Raw genomic sequence first — 23,997 nt, 5'->3', positions numbered from 1 at the left:
CTGAGTGACTCTGGGAAAGTCAACCTCTCATGACCTCAGTTTTTTTCCATCTGTAAAGGAGCTGGGCTGGGCAAGGTTAGACTGGATGGATACCTGCTGAGCTTCTTTCTAACTCTGTGCCTATGATTTTGTGATCTCCTGCACCAAGGAATTGGTACTTTGGCTAATGAGCATTAGAGGTGATAGGCCATTTTCAATACTAAAGAACTCTCATGTAGTCACATCATGCCAAGCTCACTTTTATTCCTTCCAGCAAATTTCAGCATGAGATTTATTCAGACTCTGATGTGTATATTGGATACTTCTTAAGCTCCCTGTACCCTAAGGGCTCTGGGAGGATGGGTGGGGTGCCCTAATTCCACACAGATCTCAAAGATGTGAAAGCCCACAGCATCATCCCCACACCTCTGAGATACCCCAGGTCCTCAGACTCCATCCCAGGTTTAGAGAGTTAAGAGATAGAGGGGGGATGTTCCCTGCTTTCATAAATGAATAAGAAGAATAAATGAAAGAGAAGTATGGCATACTGGAAAGAACACGGACTCTGGAGTCTGAGGTCTTGGATTCAAATCCTCCTTCTGCTAACTTATTACCTGTGTGACCTTGGGCAAGCCACAACCTCCCTGGGCCTCAGTCTTTTCATCTGTAAAATCAGACTGGGGGAGAGCCCTTCCAGCTCTAGATTTAGGAGCCTAAGTTATTTAAGTCCCCTGACCCTTGATTTATTCATCTGTACAATGGGTTTCTCTAAGGTATATTCCATGTGTGGTCCTATAATGATTTTGGTCCTTTGACTGTGTGACCCAATGAAGAGAGGTAATGACTGGCCTCCTTAGATATCAATCCCTGAGAATATCATTCTATAGGGGCACCAGGTTGGGTGTGGGAGGAGAGAGTCTGAAGCACCTGGGGAGGAGTCAAATTGCCTCTATTTCCTCTGCAGCTCTTCGAAGGGAACATGCATTACGACACGCCCGACATCCGAAGGTTTGACCCCGTCCCTGCCCAATACATTCGAGTGTACCCAGAAAGGTGGTCGCCAGCCGGGATTGGGATGCGCCTGGAGATTCTGGGCTGTGACTGGACAGGTAAGGCTCCCTGAATCTTTCTAATTGATCTTGAACCAGGTTTGCTAAGGCTCCTTCTTCCCCAGGATTGCCCTGTGAGAGAAACTTCCATTCTTTGACTTTAGCTGGGGAGAGATTGAAGAGATTCATTCCTGGATTAAAATCCTATCAGATGAAAAGCCCCAAGTCCATTGTAGACTTTAGCCAATTTTAAAACTAAATTTTCATTGATATCCTTTGTTTTTAGATCGGCTTCATTTCCCAGTAATATTCTCTTACCCTCTGCCTCCCAGGGAGCCATCCCTTAGAAGAAAGAATAAACAAGAGTGGAAATTAATAGTTCAGCAAAACTAACTACCTTGTCGACCAAGTCTGATGTAATTTGGACTGTTCTGCACCTCTGCAAAGAACAGAGGTGCCATGGGGTCATTTCGTGGGCCCCACGTTTCAGACAGAGTCACAGGTTCAGCACGATTTTTCTGGGAGTCTTGAAAACAAATAACAACAGCCCACCGCCCATCCCAATTCAATTACGTCCTGACTCTTCAGGCCACAGGGCTGTTCCTGTTGATTTAGAAAAGGAGAGGGAGTTGGGAAGAAACCACCTCATAATAATAAAGTAATCTGTTTAAGGCGGAATCTGGCCTCCAGATGTCAGTGGTAAAGAGACTTCATGTTCATTTAGGAGCCACATCTGTAAAAGGCGTTTGCTGGTTGAGGGTTCCTGTGGTGGGGATCTTAACGGGAACATGGCTTACCCCAGGCTTGTGGCTGGGGCTTTGCTCATCTCTTCCTCTCTGTGGCAGCACCAGACGTCGTAGAGTTCCTTTAATTCACATTAATGATGATGATGAGGAGGCCTGCTGAGAGCTACTAGTCAGGTTGTCTGGGGCAGCCAGCATACCCATCCTCTCCTTTCTTCTGGGCTCTGGCCCCGCCCCATTCCATTCCCCAAGACTGGCACTACATCTTACGCTCTCCTCTCTCCCTGTCTGCCAAAAGGAACTCAGTCTAGCAAGAACAGGGGGGAGGTTTAACTTACAACTCTGGGAGGCTAAGCAGATTCCCTGTGCTGTCCAGGACACAGAGTATGTATAGTCAGGCCTGGACTTTCTCATTACCCGCTTCCTCCTGGGGACCCCAATGTCTTAATTTTCCTGTCCTGTGTCATACGCTACTGCCACCCTAGTAGGGATGTTGGGAAGACTGAGCAAAATGCTTTCAGCAACCAGGGAGGAAAGTACTGTATAAAATATCAGGCTGCTTCCATGGGAAAAGTCCAAAAGGGAATTGCCCAGAAAATGGGCCAGGACAGGTTTAAGGCTTTGCGTTATCATCCCTCACCTTCAAATTAAAGGAAAATCCCACAAAGTCATTTCCCTTCGGAAGAGATATCCCTAAATGTCACAGACACTGGCGATGAGTCTACCTGGTGGCCCCACCTCCAAGTCCTCTGCTTTCTGCTACTAGTTTTCATGTGTTTAAAATATAGCCTCTCCCGTTGACACATGATGACTTCATTTACAGAGCCAGGCAAGAAGATGCTCATACATCTTAGAGCCGAAACCCTGTTTACAACCAGCTGCCCAGTGGCAAGTGGTCCCCGTCCTTCTCCCTCCTGCTCCTCCCCCAGCCCTTCCCCAGCCCCAATTACACTGGTGACTGGTCAGCGAGACAAGCTTCTGATTTCAAAGCCCTGCCGACCTCCTTCCTCAGAAGGTCACAGCTGGAAAAGCCTTTCCCTATGACCACTCTCCCGACTTTGAAGTTACACACATCTGGTTTCAATTGTTCAACAACTTCACAGTTTGATGGGCAGTTGCTCCCTTAAAGTCCTTGGATGGGACAGACACCAGACAGTGGTTGGGACTGCAGGCAGGAGAACCTGATGCATCCTCTCTTTCCTTTTCACCACCTTCCTTTTTCCCCCATTATCTAACCCAACCATCGCTATATATTTGGATCTCTTGACCATTTGGGGGAATCTTTCCCTGGCCCATGTGGTCTGTTCCCTTTTCTTAGTTCCCTCCTGCTGCTGCCACTCTGCCCTAAATTACAGTACTCATGGGTTGTCCTCTCACCCCACCCTGCAAATGGTAACCAATCAGATAATGTCTCGGGTTAAGCTTGGGGCAGGTCATTGGACACATCACTTTCACCTGCCTTTTTTTTTTTTAAACTAAAACTATTTATTGCCCTTTTGCTTCCAGACTCAGTCTGAGGTTTTATGACATGGTAACAAATTTGAGCTTACAAATGAGAAAGCTTTGAGGTTATTTGGTATTTGCTGTGAGCAAGAGGCAAATGCTGAAAAGGAGAACATGAAGGTTTATGTGCCTGGCATTAACAACTAAAAGAGGGGGAAGCCAAGCATGAAAGACTATTCCAAGTATTTTGTGATTTTTTTCAGCTCCTAGCATTTATTAAATGATTTCTTGAAGGATGCTTGACAAAGGATCAGGACATAACCAGTTAGTTGGATAGAGAGCCAACTCCATTTATAGTCAGGAAGCCCTGAGTTCAAATCCTGCCTCTGAAACTTACTAGTTGTGTGATCCTGGGCAAGTCACTTAGCTTCTGCTAATCTCAGTTTTTCTTCCTTTGTAAAATAGTGAAAATATGTGCAGGGGGGAGGAAGGAGGGAGGGAGAGAGAGTGAGAACATTTTAAGGTTTACAAAGTGCTTTACAAACACCTCACTTGATCCTCACAACAACTGTGGGAAGTAGGTGGTATTTTTATTTTCATTTTACAAATGATGAAGCTGAGGTAGAGAAAGGTTAGGTGACTTGTCAAGGGTCATGCAGCAATTAAGTGTCTGAAGTGGGGATTTGAACTCAGGTTTTCCTGGTTCTGGGTCAATTACATACTACCCCACCTAAACTGCCTACCTTGTCTGTCTCACAGGGTTGCTTTGAGAATTAAATGAGATGTTAACATGTATTTGTGAACTAGCTAGTATTACTAATCCTGAATAATAGAGCAAAGGAACCTTTATAGAAATGGGAAGAATGCTAAGCATTGTTCTGCTTGCCATACCCTGGGCCAGCTCCTATGTGACGATGCCACACCACAACTAGTTGTTCCAAGAGCCCTCACACACTTAGCAATCAATCCTCAAGCATTTATTCAGTGCCTGCTTCCTGTCAGGCACTGTACTAGGTGTTAGGGAGAAAAGGAGAGCAAGAATTGATTCCCTGTGCTCAAAGAACTTACATTCTCAATAATGACATGGCTCTCAATTGTCTTTGTCACTAACTTCCAAGGAGGTTCCTAGAAAGAGGATACTCTGTCCCTTTAACCCTATAGTCCACTCCATGTAGCTGTGGCCCACAAGCAGACTGATGCCTGGCTGAGTGAGGGCAGGCACAGGTTATCTGGATTTATTTGTGACTTTGACATTTGTGGTTCAGGTTAACTTGTTAGAGATGAATCCAACTGGTGAAACACACACGCGTGTTTGGATATATATGTATACACACATGCATATGTATGTGCATGTATATATGTATGTATACACATATATGTGTATGTCTGTGTATTTTTAAATCCCCTTTTGGTAAGAGTGTGTGTGAGCATGTGTGTGTGTGTGTGTGTGTGTGTGTGTGTACACACAGAGATATATTTGTTGTTGTTTTTGTCATTCATTCTTTCATTTCAGTCATGTCCAACTCTTGCCATTTCCTTCTCCAGCTCATTTTACAAATGAGGAAACTGAGGCAAAGAGCATTAAGTGACTTGCCCGGGGTCATACAGCTAGGACATGTCTGAGGACAGATTTGAACTCACAAAAATGAGTCTTGCTGACTCCAGGTCCAGCCCGCTATCCATTGTGCCACCTACCTGCATACACACATATACATACATACTTACACACATACATGTGTGCATACATACACACATTATGCATACATACAGAGAGATAATTTCCCTTGTCTCAGGAAATATTCATCATCCAGTATAGAGAAGATCAAATAAGGGGAATCCTGCAAGTTATGAAAGTGGGTTTCCCAGTAGGCAAGGGGTCTATAACAGCACCACATTAATCTGGCATGGGTTGGGTGTACCACACAGACGTTGAAGTGTGAATTCATCTTTCCTCTAAAATTCACTCCATGGGCCAGAAGGGAACATCCCTGCACAGCATTTGTGTTACTCCTCTGCTCAAAAAAAAATTCTAAAACTTCCTGTACCTACCAAAAAGAGCTCAACTCCTTAGTGTGGCTTTAAGATCGTCTAGAATCTGGCTTCATTCTACCTTTCCAGGATTATCTCACATTACTTCCAAATACATACTCTGAAGTCAACCAAACTTGACCTTCCCAACCGCCATACCTTTGCTCACACTGTTCTCTATTCCTGGAATGTGCCCTTAATCTCTGCCTATTAAAATCTCACTTACTGGGGGGCAGCTAGGTGGCGAAGTGGATAAAGCACCAGCCTTGGATTCAGGAGTACCTGAGTTCAAATCCGGCCTCAGACACTTGACACTTGCTAGCTGTGTGACCCTGGGCAAGTCACTTAACCTCCATTGCCCCGCAAAAAAATCCCCAAAACCAAAAAAACAAAATCTCACTTACTGGGTCTCTCCACAGGGCAAGATGAATGAAAAAACACCAATGAATGAAAAAGCATTTAATAAGAACTGAATAATGGCAGGAATTCTTTTAAGTGTTTTGTGATAACTCTGTTCACAGGTCAAAGGCCCTTTGCTCTTCAGAATTCTTTTTTTTTTTTTTTTTTGGCGGGACAATGAGGGTAAATGATTTGACCAGGGTCACACAGCTAGTAAGTGTCAAGTGTCTGAGGCCAAATTTGAACTCAGATCCTCCTGAATCCAGGACCAGTGCTTTACCCACTGTTATACCTAACTGCCTACTGCACCACCTATCTGCCTGCTCTTCAGAATTCTAAGATGAGTTCTGAATGGTAGTGGGTATTGTCAGAAGTCTGACGTCCAGATAAATGGCAAGGGGGGAGGGTTACTGTATATGCCCACAAGAAGCTTTTTATCCAGTGGATGGAACGATTTTGTTACCTCATACCCCAAAACATTGAATTCAATAAGCATTTATTAAACACCTAATATGTATAGTAATGAGAGTGTTACAGATTTAAGCTATGATCCCTGCTCTTACAGTCTAGCACACCTTTATTATCATACATTGTTTCCCTTCATATATTCTGCTAACCAGGTGAATAGATGTTATTGTTGTTCCTTATACACAATTCCATCTTTCACCTCCATGTCTTTGCACAGTCTGTTTCCCTTGCCTGAAATAGACTCCCTCCTCATCTCCACCTCTTAGAATCTCTAGTTCTCTTCAAACTTAAGCTCATATCACCTTCTGCATGAAGCCTTTCCATATCCCCTCAGCCACTAGTGCTTTCTCCCCACAATTAACTTCTGGTACTTATGTAAATATTTAGATACACGTGTGATCTCCCCAATTAGATATAAGTTCCTCGAAGGTAGGGACTTCCTCTTTTGTCTTTGTGTCACCAAAGCCTGGGATGATGCCCAACACATAGTAAGCACTCTATTGTTAATTGGTTGATTTCATGTATAAAATAAACCTTAGAATTTGAATATAGATTGATGCATAATTTTTTGTTAGCTCCTTTATCTGAAGCTTTGTTTTTGTCTGTTTCCTTTCACAACCTGGCTAAGGTGGAAATGTTTTTCATGACTGCTCAAAAAAAAAAATAGGAGCATAGTATTCAGAATGCAGTGGTGATGGTCCCATTGAATTCTGCTCAGATCTGAGCACATGTTCAATCAGAAGTACAATGTTTAAAAACTGTTACATATTTAATGGGGTATATTTTACTTTAAAATGAAAAATAATAAAAAATTATGCTTTGAGAAAAGTGTTTTTTTTTAAACCCTTAGAAATGACTCCAATTATGTACCTTATCCTGCTAGGAAGATGCTTCTACTTTCTCTTTGGCTTCCTTTATCAGCAGGACAACCAGACATTCATCCATCTTGTATTTTCTTCCCACAGATACAAGGCCCACTGTAGAGACCCTAAGACCAACATTGAAGAATGAAGAGACAACCACCCAGTATCCTACTGATGAGGAAACCACTGATTGTGGTGAAAACTGCAGTGCTGAAGATGGTAAGTGTCCAAGGTCAGGCCCAATACCTGATAACTTCTATCCTGAGATAAGTTCCAGTTTTCAGAGTTCCTACCTGTTTGCCCCACAGGTTAAAGCAGAGCCAGTTTACAAATAATCCTGATGTCTTTTCCCAGCTAATCCACTCATCAACAAGAGGATTGAAACTCATTATTTTAGAGATAGACAAGGTGGGCAGAGGTGGTCATTCAACTACTGGTTAAATTAACTGGGTGCTTGCCTAATGTCCACTTCACTTTATATCATAGACTCTAACTGAAGAAAGCACAGTGGCATTGATTCTAGAAGAAATTGGTCCGATCCAATCCTCCTAAGAATTTCATGTGTGTTTATTTATCAAAGCTTAAACTAAGTCTGAAGAAGAGAGTCAGTTTTGAAAAAGGATCCCCCCAAGTGGTTTTTTTTTTCAAAAAAGAAGGGATCATCTATTTTTGGATCTGACAGTTCACATGGAGAATTTATGTTCCATTTTGGGGTCTTCTGAGTATGTCTCAGTTAAGGACAGTAATTGGCAGAGCTTGAAAATGAGACACGTTTTAAATCATACGCATAAGGTCACTAAGCTGGAGGACATTCCTAATAAACCACAAATTTTGGAACATCTGGCATTTTTGGCTAGAATTTAAAGCTTTGACAGCCTCAATTTACAGTAAATTACTGATCATTACTAAATGTTCATTAAATGAAATGAGGGAAGATTGGAGCAGGGACTTGGGAAGTGATGGAGATGTAAAGATGTTTTATAAGCTTAAGTAGGAGGATTATGAAATCTCCCAATTCTGCTAGCTCAGCCTTTGGACAGTAAGAGATATTGCTCTGATCAACTGGACTTTTAAAAAAAAGGATCAAAGAAGGATGGGAAGGAAGCCAACGAGAAATGCTGAAGTTGTGTGACTGAAAATGGTAATTTAATGCACATGCTTTGGGGAAGTCACTTTTGTTTATGTTTTTGTTTTTGTTTTTGTTTTTCATGATGGGGGGGAGGGAAACTATTGGTCAGAATAACTTTCTTAGTTACACAGTTCTGGCATGTTAATGAACTTAAGTTTTTGTGTGTGCACTTTGTTGAGAAGAGAGGGAGATTTAGGGAATCTTCTGGGATATGTTTAGGGTGGCTTGAGACCCCAGAGTGAAAGACATAGTGGATTCATATACAGTATGGGATTAGGAGAGTGAGCTCATTTTGAGAGGGGTTTTCTATCTAAATGGCAATCAGAAGGACATTTTGAGAGAGCTGCAGCTGAATCGAAGAACTCTATGATTAATATAATTGCAGAGTTTTCTGATGTGTTGGCTTTTTGAGGGCTTCTCTCCTCTCCTTTTTGCAAAAGGTCTATATGTGGGCTTTTGTTCTCGATGTACTGTGTATACACATAGAAATTGGAGGCAAATTATGGTAGATTGAATTACTCTCTATTTTGAAAGCAAAAAAAAAAAAAAAGCTCAGAAATTGAAAGGGGGTTGGGAGGTGGGGCAATTTAGAGTCCGGGCTGTCTCTTCCAAACCACAGGTTGCTGTTCCGTTAATGATTGCCATGTGTTACTTCCCAACTAATGCTAACTTTGGCCAGAGGGAGAGCCGGCCTCAAAATATCCTATTTTTGGAGGGAAACTTTGCAAACTGGTGGCCCTCTCCCTTCTGTCACTGGGACCAGCAGTGACCTTTCCCCTCTGACATGATTCCCAGCATCCCCACCCCTCACTCCACCCATCCATGGGAGAGCAATTAGTTTCAATAAAGTGCTCATTTTAGACTTCCCTATAACTTGCTTCGTGCCTTCCTTGAGAGCTTCTCTTCTCTGGCTTTCTAACTTCCCTTCCCTGCCACCTCATTTCCTCCCTACTGCTAACCTTTGTCAGTCATTGCTCTTTCTTTCTAGTTTGACTAGCCCTGGCAATGCTTGAAGTTCAGCATTTTCTTTCTTCCCCTTTTCTCAACCGTGTGATGTTTCCCCCACTTACATATAAGTCAGAATCCTGGAGTTAGGGAAGACTCTGAAAGGTCATTCGGTCCACTCTCCTGCTTTTAGGCAGGCAGGTGACTAAATAACATGAGGTGGAGGATTTATGAGTCTTTTGTGAAGAGAGGGCAGAGGAAAGCCTACCTCTGGGGAGACGGCTTAATGTAGTACTTGGAGGGACAGGACCTAGACTCAAATTTAGCTTCAGATACTTACCAGGGTGCTCTTGGGCAAATCGGTGAACCTTGTTGGGCCTCAGTTCCCTCCTCCATAAAATGAAGGGATTGGACTAGGTGCCCTCTGGGGTCTCTTCTGAGTCTACCTCTTTAACTCTGTGATCTATTACACGACCCTCCAGCCCTTGGCTCAAAGTGAGTTGGTACCTCACTCCAATGTTTATCCCCTGCTAGGCTGTGATCCTAAATCCAACTTCTGGCTGGTCCAGCAATTTTTTTTAACCATGTCAGTGGATCTTCTTCCCCTCTCCCCCATCCCCCCTTTTTTTGTTAAACAGCTGCAATCTTTTGCTGCTGCTGTAGAATTCACAACTTCCTTATTGTGCCAAGCTGCCCTTCCTGTCATATCTCACTGTAGGGATAAGAGTCTTTCTGCTCTGGCCTTCTACAGTTAGACAAATACTGAAGGGAGGTAAACAGGAACTTCCTCATTTCCTTCGTCCATGAGATCACTTTCTCCTCCGTGCCCCCTTGCACAAGGGCAAGCATCTTGAGCGTTCCTGGTGCTAATGGCCCGCTCCATCACTTATTAGAGCCAAGTTGGCAGGAGTTGAGATAATACCTTGGGGGACACAGACTACAACTGAGGCACTAGGGAGCCACTGATATTTAGGACAGGAGAGGTCTGCGCATTTGTCTTCCTTTGGACATGGACAGGAGGAGCTGAATAGAGACTGGAGTCATTTGGGGACCCCATTTATATTTAGTTACCATGGGAACTAGTGACAGATTTGGCACCCAGTCATGGGAAGGACAGGACCCAAGCCTGCTCTGGAGAGCTCTGATCACCAGGATCAGTTAAATGAATAAGCGGGGTGAGTGATTCTTCTCTCTCCTCTCCACTTAGGACTTTCCCACTCTTTAAACAGACTGGCATGGCTGTTATAGAAACCTAGTGTCATTTGTCTTCCTTTGGTTTATCTTTCTCTCTTAGACAAAGATTTTCAGCCTCCGCCGGGTTTCAATTGCAACTTTGATTTCATGGAGGAAAGCTGTGGCTGGCTGTATGACCACGAGAAGTGGCTTACAAGCACGTGGACTGGCAGCTCAAGTCCCATCGATAGCGCTCCCCCAGGTAAGCTTGACTTGGAATTAAGGATGGAGAATGAGGGAGAGGAGCCCACCACAAGGGGTCCTCCAGATGTTTTGACCTAAGGTCGTCATCTTGTAAGATGACCCCCTGCCTCCAGTGCCCATGAAAACTTATCAGGTGGTCCCTGGTCCCTCACCCCAGACTCCCCTAACTCGTGTTTGGGGTTACAGTACAGTTGGAAGCCTGGGCAAATGAGAGGAGGAAAGAACAAAGAGAGGGAGGGGAGGGGGCAAGGAAGGGAGGGAGGGAAGGAGAGAGGGAGGGGACAAAAGGATGGCATGGAAGGCAAAGGGAGCCAGACCCACTGTGGAATGTAGCAGACAGGTTCCCACTGCCAACATATGACAGCTTTGCAAGCCCCATCTCAACTGGCCCCTGACCCCTTCAGTGAATAGAGCCCTCCACGCTGACAGAGATTGCTCTAAGGTTACTTTTGTTTCGGTGGCAAACTGATGGGGGAAAGAAGGGGTTGGATTGAAATGCTCTAATGACTACTGTGTGTCCCGCAAAGTGGTTTAGTAATTTGCCTTCATAAGACCATTGTTGTTCCTTGAAACATTATTATTAAGCCTGTCTTTTTTTTTTTAATTTTGAACGGCAGCTTTTACAAATGTGCTTTTTTTGCTGCTCCTCTTCCTCCTCCTCTTTCTCCTCTTCCTCCTTCTCCTCCTCTTCCTCCTCTTCCTAGCCTTGCTTTCTGATCTTTTGGTAGATGGTCATGGGTTCCACTGGTTCATGACTAGGCCATAGACACAAAAATCACTGGGAATACTACACAGGCAGAAACATAGGAGAGTTGGTTGGAGCCATATGGGAGAGAAGTATGGAGCCCAGGGAAACAGGAGGATTGAGATGGGAAAGGGGCAACAGGGAGAAGAAAGGGGGGAAAATTGGTCTGGTGGAGGTGGGGGGTGGTTGTGCTGGTAACTAGAGCAGACAAAGAGGCTGTTAAGGGAATGAACCAGAGTAGACAACCAGTGCCAGGGTCTCTTTTTCTTAGAAGGGCTCCTAATCTTTTTGTATGTCATAGACCCCTTAGGAAGGCTAAAGTCCCTGGTCCTCTTCTCAGGATGCTGTTTTTAAACGCACAGAAGAAAATACGCAGGATTACAAAGGAAAACAGATTGATACAATTTTTCCCATCCAAATTCAAGGACCCCATGAAATCTATCCACATACTGGATTGGATGCATAATGGATACATAATATCCATATCTTTGGGGTTTATTGACCCCATGTTAAGAACCAGCTGGCCCCTACTTTCTTTTTCCTCTTCTCTCTACCTCTCCTTTCTTTCCTTTTCCTCTTTGACTCTTGTCTTTTGCCTTTCTGCCCATCCCCATGTTGTTTCCTTGCCTTAGGCCTCAGTAGAATGTAGCTCTTATTGCCCAGTAAAATATATCTCTTTGAAGTTAGGAAATCTTTCTCTTTTCTTTCCTTCCTTCCTTCCTTTCTTCCTTCCTTCCTTACTTCCTGCCTTTCCTGCCTTTCATCCTTTCCTTCTTTGTTTCCTTCTGCCTTTCTTTCTCTCTTTTGCTTTCTTTCACTCTTTCCTTCTTTCTCCCTTTGCTCCTTTCTTTCTTTCCTCATTTCTTTCTTTCTCCCTTTCTTTTTTCTTCCTTTCTCTTTTTCCTTCCTTTCTTTCACTCTTTCCTTCTTTTGCGTTTTTTTTCTTTCAATAGCCCTGAAAGGCCTCATATATAGCTGCCCCCTGCCCTTGTCTCCCTTGATACTTAAAGCTAAAAGAAAATGCAGACCCCCCGACGTAGAGCATGGCAGGTGGCATAGTCAGTATGGAAGAGACCTAGGGGGAAAAAAGAAATGAGGACTGGACTGTTCTTTCTAAAAATGCCCCCACAGCCCAGGGCTGGTGTTCAAGCATGCCTTTCCTCCTCCACTCTCTGGGTCTCATTCATTCTGCCTCAGGGAGGGACCATTATCTTAAGGACAGATGCTTTGTGGTGAGCAAAGACTGTAGGGCATCCAGTGTATCTGCGTCTGCTTTCCCATTGGGTCACAGTGTCTGTTCCAGAGAAAAACATTTTTGTATTTCAAGTGTTTATCTCTTCAGCATTTGAGTGCTCTGAAAGATTAATATCTGAAGATCATCAGGGCCTCAGGCAACAGGAGAGAACACTTACCCCAGTCCCAGACTTAATAGCCCTCCCCCATCTCACTCACTGTAATAATGTTTAATTAATATAATGAGCCTCCTGCAAGTAGGAGAAAAAATACTTATTTTTATAACCCAGACTAGATTTTTCATTTCATTTCCTTTCCCTTGAGACTTTCACCAATTAATTGGCTGCCTTTTTTTTTCCTTTCCCCCTTTTCCAAATGTAAAGGAGCCAAGCTTGGTGTGCATGTGTGAGGGGGGCAGAGGGTGAGTTTGAGGTCAGTTGCACAGAAACTCGGGTGAAGAAGGAATGCAACCATGGTTATGTGTGGTAAGGTTTACTAGTTCATTGGTCATAGATTTAGACCTAGAAGGACTCTTAAAGGCCAATTTGTCCTCACCCCCTCCTTTTACAGAGGAGGAAACTGAGACTCAGAAAGGTGAGGCAAGATTTGAATCCTAATCTTCTGGCTACAAAGCCAGGACTCTTTTCACTGTGCCCTGTGCATAAGGCCTTTTAATGAGGCTGCTAGTATTCATCAACATGACATCCAAGCCCTATCTCCCTTTACTAATTAGACCCTCTCTTGGTGTGGCTGAGCACATCGTCTATCCTTGAATAAGAGCCAAAATTCTCCTCACCAGAACAGATAGCGGGTGGGCCTTAGGGACTTCCTCAGGACTGTGTCCCTCCGGCCCTTCCTTCATCACCTCCCCTTCTTCCTCCTCTTCGTCCAGCTGTTGCCCCTCACCTGAAGGCCCCTGTCGACGAAATTTCGCTACTGGTTGGGAATTTCAGCCCTTGTCTTCACTCGATCTGATTCATTACCCCTGTGGTTTGGGGGGGGGGGAGGTTCTGGCAAGCTCACAGTTGGGCAGAAGTCCAACATATGGCGAGAGAAAGGTTCGAAAGAGAGTTCAACCATAAGGAATTACTAAGCCTAATGTTGTTTCTGCCTCAAGAAATTAGGAAGGAAATAATAGATTTTCCCATTCCATCTTCTAAGCACAATCCCCAAAGTTTGGAAAAGAGGGGCTAGTAACCCACACATGGGAGGGGGAGAGAAAGCATAACATCATTCCTATGTTCACTCCCTCCATCTTCTTATCCATTTTTGGTCACCCCTCTGTACTTCCCTTCTCCTTATAAAATTCACTGTCAGATTTCAAGTGAGAGAGGATAGAAAGCCTTTTCTGTTCGGGGGTGGTCTTTTCTTCTTCTTTAAAAAAAAAAGCCCCAAGGGTAAGCAGTTGGGAGAAGGAAAACAGCTGTGCTTAGTTTAGGGGCAGGGCAAATGCTAATGGAGTTCAAAGTTGCTGGCACCCTCCAAGTCAAACCTGAAAGCTTTTCTATGTTATCAAACACTCTTGCACTTCACAAAAGGGGGAAATATTCTGCCTCTTTAAGAGACGTGCACCATATGTCCCCCTCTCCCGCCCCCCCCCCTATTAAATAGGTACACCAAGATAATGAACTTTGAAGAGAGGGAGAACACCAGTCAAGTGTCACAAGGAGCCGGGCTGGAAGGAAAGGATGAGAAATGAGGAGAGGAAAGGAAAGAGAAGGGGGAACAGCCATCTTGAAACATCATCCACAGGACATTTGATTAGAAGTGTCTGGAGAAACTACTTAAATTCCGAAGATATTTTCTGGTTTACTTGTGCCCCGTGTTTTTTTTTTCTTTTCCCTTTTAAGTCTTTTTTTTTTTTCCCTCAGTGGTGAATACTACCCAAGACTGACTTATAACAGCTAGCATTTCTGTACAGCTTGTAAAGAACCTTACAAATATGATCTCATTTTATTCTTACCACAACCTTGGGAGGTAGTAGGTGCCATTATTATCCCCATTTTACTGATGAGGTCACTGGGGCAGACAAAAGTTAAGTGGTCATACACCTAGTAAGTGTCTGAGGGCAGATTTGAACTCAGGGCTGCCAGACACCTGGTCCAGTACTCCATCCACCGGGCTGACCAGGTGGCAAGATGCCTGAAGTTTCATTGTGCTATTTTTTGTTTTTCAATATGTGTTATCAGTCCACTCAATTTCTTATTTTTTAAGCTCTGTGCTTATATCCTGAGTTACTGAAATTTTTCTCCATTTCATTCCCTTGTTAGCAATTCCATGACCCCCATTAGTGAGAGTGAAGCCAGTCTCACCATAGGGGTTCCAAAATTGTAAGCTGCACAAAGGCATCTAAACCTGGTATTCCCTCTAGCACCCAGCAGCGATCCCCACATGGCTGGTGCTTAATGGGTGTTTGCTGAATGAATATTCGGTGACTCCTCTGAACTCTGGAATGGTGCATCTGTCATCCTGGGTTTTGTGGGGTTGATGGCACACAGAAATTCTTTCAATTTTCATGTTCCTCAGAGACAACATATTTTCTACCGACTTTCTCAGGCTTTCCATCCATAAACAGAATTCTTCATGAGACAGTTTACAGTATTTTCTACAAGATCAGGTTTTGGTCTCTAAGGGATGAAGCAAGAACTCCAACTGGATGCTATGGGGAATCTGAGAGACATTCAGATGATAGGCCACAGCCGTTTGTCCTCTGCAGATGATATCAGGACAGTTTGCTTTGGTGTAAACTAAGAAGCAAGTAATTGGGAGAATGTGCTTCCCTTGTTGGAGACAGAGGTAGATGTCAGTTGTGTGGTGCTGCTGGTGGAGGTGCCGGTGTAAAGCACTTGTTGAGATCCTCTATGTGAGGAAAACTACATATACTAAAGGGTTAGATGGTGCAGGGCTTATTATGAGAGGTAGCAAGGTTTAATAGAAAGAGTCAAGACCTGAATCCCAGTTATAGCCACGTGATTAAGGACTTCTACCTCTCTGAACCTCAGTGTCTTCATCTGCAAAATCCCCTAGCTGTTAATTCTCTTTTTCTCCTCAAAATTATCTTATACTGATTTATCTGTTTATGTTATATTAGAATGTATCTCATTGAAGTCAGAAGTTCTTTTCCTTCCTTCCTTTTTCTTTCTTTTCTCTTTCTTTTTGCTTTCACTCTTAATTTTTTTTTGCTTTCTTTTCTTTTTCTTTTTGTAATCCCAAAGCCAAACACAGTGCCTTTCATATAGTATGTGCTTCACAAAACTTGATGAAATGAATTGAGTTGAACCTAAATGTGCTATGGAAATTTTAGTTGTCATTGTCTGAAGACAAAAGGACCTGTTAAATAGGAATGTGTTGATGGTTGGGATAGAGGTATAGGGATAATGAGCCAGATTGAATCCATTTTGGTCATTGTTAGAGCACTGAAGTGGCTCAGCCAAGACTCCCTAAACATGAGTCTCGGAAGGACCTCATGTATCAAATCTCCTCTTAAAGCTGACTTATAGGAATATACCATTTGGATTACTCAGCATCTTAACAGGAAGAGCTACAAGGGGCACAGGCATTTGGAAGAGTGTTTCCTTATGAAAAGACAAGTTTGGGGTCATGGTATTTACACATGAAGGGGTTGAAAGAACAGGGCCTTTGCTTCAAAGTTCAAATATGGAGCTCAACTGGGAATGACTCAGGAATTCTACTGTACTTTAAGTGGGATTTGCTGATGCCTAATACCCTTGTGAAATATACACCATTGTCTTGTTGGCTCCTTATTTAGATTGTCTTGACTAAAAACTGAGTGGCTGATTGGGCCATTGAATTGATTCATTAGAGCAGGGGATGACTCATCGTGAGAATTGTGCACAAAAAAATTAAATGTGGGTGTGGGTGGATGGGTGTTCATGCAAAAGGTAAGGAAAGTGGTTTCTTAATTGGTTTGATTCTGACAGTGGTCTAGCAGTGACTCTGGGCAAAGGAAGCTCTGAAAATCTCCACAGGTGGGGCTGACAACCTAAATGTTAGATAGGGAAGGGGGAGCAGGGTGGGGATGATTGAACTGCCTTCAAAGAGACCATTGTGGTTTGGTGGTTTGGCTGGGGCACAGCCACTGAAAATACAAAGGGTTCAGTTTTGCAGGCAGTAGACAGTGGTGGATCACTAAAGACCAGGAATGGCTTGTCTAAAAGAAGGTCATTGTGTAGTTTGAATTGAAAATGGAAGAGAACTTTGAGACCTATGACCTCAAGGAGGTCAAAGACAGAAGGAAAGGTCCCATATACACCAAAATATTCGTAGCAGCATTTTTTTGTGTCATAACAAAGAACTGGAATAAAAATCTATCAACCGGAGAATGGCTAAACAAATTGTGGCTCATGAATGTGATGGAATATTAATGTGTCATAAGAAATGATAGCTATGAAGAATCCAGAGAAGTATGGGAAGACATAAACTTGATACAGACTAAAGTAAGCAGAACCAAGAAAACTATATACAAAACAACCCTGACCATGTTCTTTCCATTTAGATGGAATCCAGAATACTGTGTAATTATAATGATCAAGTTTGGACTCAGAGAAAACATGAGAAAATCTACTTCCTCTCCTCCTTTGTAGAGGTGAAGGACTGTCAGTATGGATTGTTGAATATGGTGTTTGATGTGCTGGTTAGTTTTGCCAAACTGATTTTTTTAACTTTCTTTTTTTATTCTTTGTTTCCTGAATAGGATAGGGGGAGAGGTGGATTCAAAAAAGAATGTGATGTAAAAATAAAAGATAAAAATGTCATTAAGACAGGAGAGCAGGAAGTCATTAGTGCCTGTGAAAGGAGGAGGGCAGGGAACGAAACATCCCTGGTTTTGCAAAAGAGACAGCAACTAAAATTTGGATTCTTTTACTTGGCCTGAGGTCTTGAAGGTCAGGGCTTCCTGCCAGTGTGTGGAACAATGAGGAAAAGGAAAGACAGGATAAGAAGGAGGTACCGGGCATGAATCTGCAATTACCAGATGAGATAGCAATAGACCCAAAGAAGGTGTCCTGTAAGATCAAACCTGAGGATAGTTGCTTCTCCACAAGAAGGCAGTGGGGGGGGGGGGGGCGGAACAAAGCAAAACCTTGGATACATACTGCTGAGATCATTCAGAGTCAATGTTTTCCTTAACTGAATATTAATTTAGGGACCTACGCCAATGCAGAATGACCTGGAGAAGCCAGCTGAGGGGCTAACTCATGTTTTACCCATGACCTAAATGAAGAGACTACCTCTCCCACGGCACCGAATATTCTTTCAGATGGCCCTACTAGTAGGAGGGCAAGATGCTAGCCAGGAGATGTGTGTGTTGGACAGATGGTGTGTTTGGCTTTCCAATAGCCAGGAGGAGCAGACCAGTGATTTATTTGAGAATTTGGTAAGGTGCAGACACAATCGATTGCATTGCTATCAGGCCAGCAGGGGTCACATGTTTGTGCTGCTCTCATTCAACCAAAGCCAGATGCAGCTATAAATCTCCAGGTGAAATATCAGGAGACCCCCCACCCCCCACCCCATTCCAGAGACGGCAGCAGGTTAACAATGCCTGCATGGCCCCGTCCTCTGAGATGCCTCTCTGACCTTCTGAACTTTTGTTGTCCATCCCCATGGGATTGTTTCCACGGTGTCATGGGCAGCAACAGATGTTTTGAGTCAAAGATCCAGTAGAATGCCTCCAAAGTATTTCAGGTTCTGAAGTAGAGGGATTGTATCTCTGGGTTGTTTTTTCTTTTCTTTACTTCAGCAACTACACATATTTCCTTTCAATTGTTCTTTCTTTGCTGGAAGCTGTCCATTAATGGCACAGGGACCATTAGCTACAAGAACAGTGAAGCTCAGGCATGCTGCTTTTTCCTTTAACTTGACAATTATCTTGTTCTGGTAGAGCTCCTTAACACATCTGTTTTGTTTGAGTTCTGTCAAGTTAGGAGAGTGGCCCTTTTGATTTCATGCCTACCTTTCCCCCAATCAATCAACAAGTTATTTATTGAACACTCCTTTTACCCAGCAGATCATCCCCTTGAAGAGGCTGTGTGGGGCTATAGAAAGAGCTGTCATGCATCAGTCATGCACTGTCATGATACCCCAGGCCCACTCCAGGTGCCCTGTTCTCAAATCAGACTTAGGAGGAGCTCCACAATCAATGATTTCTGAGACAGAAATGGAATCGGGCAGTTTTTTCATCCCAGCTTGTGCCTTGTTGGGATTCCTTGTCATGGGCATGGGTGAGAAGCCTGGGATGGGGATTCACCCTTTCCCATCCTTGTGCTCATATTCTCAGGTTAGGGCTCAGAACACAGCTGGGGCTTCAGGGCCCCTGCTTTCCTTGCTGTGCACTGGTTCATTCACTAGACACTCCCTGAGATCACCCTTACTCCAGCTTCACTCATCCTCTCACACCTTGCTACTCCATATACTGGCTTTACCAACCACCCAGCTATCCTCCAGGTACCTACCCAGCCAAGTTGAGCACAGCCATTGGACCTCAATATACATTCGTTCCTTTACCACTTTCATTCTTGTCTCTGACAAGTCACTCCCAAAGCCAGTCCTGAGACCATTTCTCTCTCTCTTTTTAAAAGTAATAAACATTTTCATTTATAGTCTGGGGTTCCAATTTTTATCCCTCCTTCCCTTCCTCCCCTCCCTCCTCCCTGAGGTGGTAAGCAATCAGATATGGGTTATATATGTACGATTATGTAAAACATTACCATAGTGGTCATTTTGTGTAAGTAAACTTAAATAGAAGAAAAAAATGAAAGAAAGTGAAAAATAGCATGGTTCAGTTTGTGTTCCATCAATATCAGTTCTTTCTTTGGAGCCACCTCCAAAGTATAGTATGTTTCATCAATAGTCCTTTGGGATTATCTTGGATCATTGTATTGTTGAGAATAGTTGTCATTCACAGTTCTTCATCAAACAATATTGCTGTTTCTGTGCATGATGTTCTCTTGGTTAAGTCTTTCCAGGCCCTTTTGAAATCATCCTGCTTGCCACTTCTTATAGCACAATAATATACCATCATATACCACATCTTTTTTGTACAAATAGGCCTTTTTTCTCTTTTGGGGGATGAGATAATTTCTTAATGCTTAGAAATAAGCCTGGAGAACAACAAGTACCTAGTTCTTCCTGAAGTATACCTTTTGGCCTGTTAGCACCCCCAGGTCTTGAATACTGGACATGAAATCGGAGTTTGCATTTCATATTTGGTGCTTCCCAGGTATGTGACCCTGGGCAAGAAAATGTATTTTTATGAGCATCACTTTCCTCCTATGTAAAATGGGAACCATAATCCATTCTCTCTCCACCTCACAGGGCCTTGTGGGAAATGTGCTTTGTAAACCTTAACACTCTTTGTATGAGTTGTTCTTATTATCTGACTGGATCGCTGTATCTCTAGATTTTTCAGATAACACTCATTCACAGGTCCTGTAGTATAGTAGATTCTCCCAAGAGTAAATATCAAACTTAAGGACTCAAAAATTAAGGTCAAAGTGTTGAATCTCTGAGACTAGACTGGAATTCTCAGGGTCACATTGAACTGGGATTTCTCCCACTCCCCCTTAGACTTATTCTTCACTGCAACCTTGGATCAGCTCTGGCCTCCCTCAGTGAAAGGCAAGAGATACTTTTCAGCTCAGCATGTGCTTGGCTGATGTCTTCTATTAATTCCTCAAATTTGCATATCATCTTTCTTCCCTAGAGCTCATAGCACTTAATAGGCAAACAGGGCACAGATGATTTAACAGAGATGACCAAATGATAGGAAAATAGAAATTCTGAAGTGCCAAGATCACATATCCTGGACAAGTGAAGAGAAAGGCACGTGGTACGGTAGAGATAGCACCAGCTATGGAGTCAGAGTTACTTAAGTAACCTTGGGCAGGTTACTTAAAATTTCCCAGGTTTTGATTCTTCTGTAAAATGAGAGGATTGGGGGCGGCTAGGTAGCGCAGTGGATAAAGCACTGGCCCTGGAGTCAGGAGGACCTGAGTTAAAATCCAGCCTCAGACACTTAACACTTACTAGCTGTGTGACCCTGGGCAAGTCACTTAACCCCAATTGCCTCACTAAAAAACAAAAACAAAAACAAAAACAAATGAGAGGATTGGACAAGATGGCCTCTGAGCTCCCTTCTGGCTCTAGCTCTATAAGCTTATAACTATGGGGGCCTTTACTTTTACCTATGTGAATGTTATAAATCGTATCTCCAAGGCATTTATTTAAGCACACATACCAGGCACTGTATTGGGGATACAAAAACATAAATGAGACCATTCCTCATCGAGGAGTGAGCTTACAGTTTCCTGGAGAGAAGCATGGTTTTGAGTGGGAGAGCACTAACAGCTGGAGGGATTAAAATGGTCAGACACTTTGTAACCCTGTCCCTTTCTCCCATACCCACCCATTTCTGAGATGGTAGCAGCCCATCTCCAGGAGCCAAGAAAAGAGAGGGGAGAGACCGGATGTTCTCCAGCATGGAGAGAATGAGAAAAATACAATGGATTTGAAATTACAGCAGGACAAATGGGGACCGGATAGAAGAATGTTCTCATGGTGAAGGTTGTTAGACAGCAGAGTGTACAGATGAACTTTAGGAATCTCCTTCTCCAAGAGTCAACATCTGCTTCCTTGGATGTTTAAGAACAGCTGCCTGGAAGCAGGGGGTGAACGACATGATCTCTGGGGATTCTTTTTTGTTTGTTTGTTTTGTTTTGTTTTGTTCAGGCAATGGGGGTTAAGTGACTTGCCCAGAGTCACACAGCTAGTAAGTGTCAAGTGTCTGAGGCCAGATTGGAACTCAGGTCCTCCTGAATCCACGGCTGGTGCTTTAACCACTGTGCCATCTAGCTGCCCCTCTGGGGATTCTTTTTAACCCCAAGATTCTATATTAGTGTAAGACTGTGCCACCACCTACTTGAATTGGATGGAAAAGCTATGGGGATACTTAGAGCCTAGTAGGACGTTTGGGGAGCAGGGAGGTCAGGAAGCTTAAGGGGTCCAAGGAGAATGGATCTTGTTTCTGAAAAAAAAAAAAAAACCAACTTGGACAACTCAGGGGAATCCAGTCTTCTTACAGACATCAGTCACTGAGGATTTTCCTACTTTGGTATGAATCAGCAGTATAGCGTGGGAGTCCAAAGAGCTAGTGAGCTTGTAGACTTTATTAATGGAAAGATAACATAACAAAACAAGAGAGATTATAATAGTCCTGCTTTACTCTGCCCTGGACAGACCACATCTGGAATAGTATATTTAGTTCTGACCCCCACACTTTAGGAACGATGTTGACAAGCTCCATCAGTATTCTTCTTGGATGCTTCCTCATGGTGTGAATGCTAAGTTCACAGAAGTTTATCACCAGAAAATTGGCCACCAGTTGGTGATTTTTTTTCCCCTGTCATAGCAACTTATAAAGATCATTTTGTGAGACACAGAAGGATTGGGATTTATGTCAATGAAAGAAATACCCGCACTGATGAAATAATGTATCCTTGAAGTATTGGATTATTATTGATAACCTGGTACACATTCAGAGGAAGGTAATGAGGATGATGATAGGGCTCAAAACCAAACTGCTTGGAAGAATTAGAGTTGCTTAGCTTGGAGACAAAGACATTTAGAGATTGGGGCATGATAGCTGTCTGAATATTTGAAAAGGTCTCATGCTGTAAAAGGATTAGACTTGTATTGTTTGGCCCCATAAATTCTACTAAGGATCAGTAAGTGGACGGAATAGAGAGGTAGACCTCAGACCCAAAAGAAGGAAAATGGTTCCTAATAATTAGAACTGTATGAAAGTGGAATGTATAGTTATCCCTGCCACATCTTGGGGGTTAGGATCTGGAAAATTGATGTAAAAATGAGTGGCCCTCCCTTTGTACCAGAGAAATCTGAATTATTGTGGTATTAAAAGATAAAATATATTGAAATTATACAATAATAAATATATTATGTATTTCTGAGTTTCTAAACCTTTTCTGTGTTATCTGCTGGCCTTCGCATGTTGTCTGTGGCTTCTGTGAAATTCCCCCCAAATTCCCATTTAATTTTTTATGCCGACCCGTGATATATTGAATCTGTGATGGGGAAAATAGCCATGTGGAAGGGATAACTGTACTGCCTTGGGATAGTGTGTTTAGAGTGTAAATTTCCTGTCACTCATGGACTTCAAGTGGAAATTAGATGACTTGTCAGGTGTGTTGTAGATGGGATTCCTGATTCGGTTTGGAATAACTCTCTGGAGTCTTTTCTAACTCTGAAATACTATGAGTTGGTCCATTCTAGATTCAATATAGTCTTGAAGACTTCTAGAAGTCTTTAAGTCAAACCAAACCCTCTTTCTCCCCTTCAGGCATATCAACTCCTGAGACCAAACCAGAATCCTCAGGGTGACATTGAAACGAAATATCTCCTACCCCTCCCTCGATTTGTCCTACTTTGGACTCAACCTCTATCATGACCTTGGATCAGTTCTGGTCTCCCTCTGTGAAGGACAAGAGATACTTTTCAGCCCAGCACGTGCTTAACTCATGTCTGCTACTAATTCCTCAGATTTGCATATCATCTTTCTTCCCCAGAGCTCATAGCACTTAATAGGCAAGTAGGGAGCAAATGATTTAACAGAGTGAAAAACCGTAGCACTGCTAGTCTCTGGATCCCACAGATGAGTGGATTAGCTTGCATGTCAGTGGTGAATTATGTTTCCGTCAGCAGCCTCCACAGTACTTAGCACTTCACCAGCATTAACTCCCTGGTTCTCAGAACTACCATACAAACTACAGTATTATCACCTTCCTGTAGAGAAAGAGAGAAGGCATCCCTGAATTCCCAGGGGAGTAACTCTGTAAGGTTTTGGGCCTAATGATGCCCTTTGTTTGGGTAGCAATATATGGAAGTAAAATAGACTCTCAGCAGCACCATCTTCCACACCTCCACACGGATTCCTTTTCCACCTAGTAATTTCTCACTGTTGCACTGTCTCCCTGCCTCTTAAGAACATAAATTCACACGAGTGACAGCATTTCTTGCCAAGCAATTTTTAGTCAGTAAGTAGGTCTTGTTGTTTGAGAAAAATATGAAAGAGAAAGTGGAATGCCAAGTCTTTGAAATCCAATTCCTATCACCCATGAGGAGAATTCTGCAAGTGATGACTTTTAAATTATATGGGGCAGGAGCGAGGACCTCTTTCATCAGTGGATGGCTTGTTAGATAACCAGATATTTGTGATGATCAGTCTCTGGTCATTCCTTTGCTACTACAATGGTCTGTTGACTAAGAAGAAAATGGGAAACAGCTCTAGAAGGCTTATATGAACTTGAAGGATACGCAGGCTCAGAAATACCCATTGCCCTTCTATCTCCAGCTATAATTTTTTTCCTATTCATTTATCATATATTCATCCAATGAGTATTTACTAAGTGCCCACATATATACGTAGATGCAGAGAGTGATTGAAAAGAAGTATGTCACTCATCCACTAATTCGCCAAGCATTTATTGAATACCTGCTATGT

General features: G+C 43.0%; 1 protein-coding gene across 1 annotated transcript in view; it reads left to right on the top strand.

Annotated features, from left to right (window-relative positions):
- The window catches only part of NRP2 (neuropilin 2), a 156,760-nt gene that overhangs the window by 87,363 nt on the left and 45,400 nt on the right, over positions 1-23,997 (top strand). The window contains 3 exon segments of the mRNA XM_043994885.1: positions 944-1,088; positions 7,075-7,191; positions 10,341-10,481. Of these exon segments, the coding sequence (XP_043850820.1) occupies positions 944-1,088; positions 7,075-7,191; positions 10,341-10,481 (403 nt within the window).

Source organism: Dromiciops gliroides, chromosome 3 (assembly GCF_019393635.1).
Source record: "Dromiciops gliroides isolate mDroGli1 chromosome 3, mDroGli1.pri, whole genome shotgun sequence".
Classification (NCBI taxonomy): Eukaryota; Metazoa; Chordata; class Mammalia; order Microbiotheria; family Microbiotheriidae; genus Dromiciops; species Dromiciops gliroides.
This window is presented reverse-complemented; position numbering and strand designations above follow the sequence as displayed.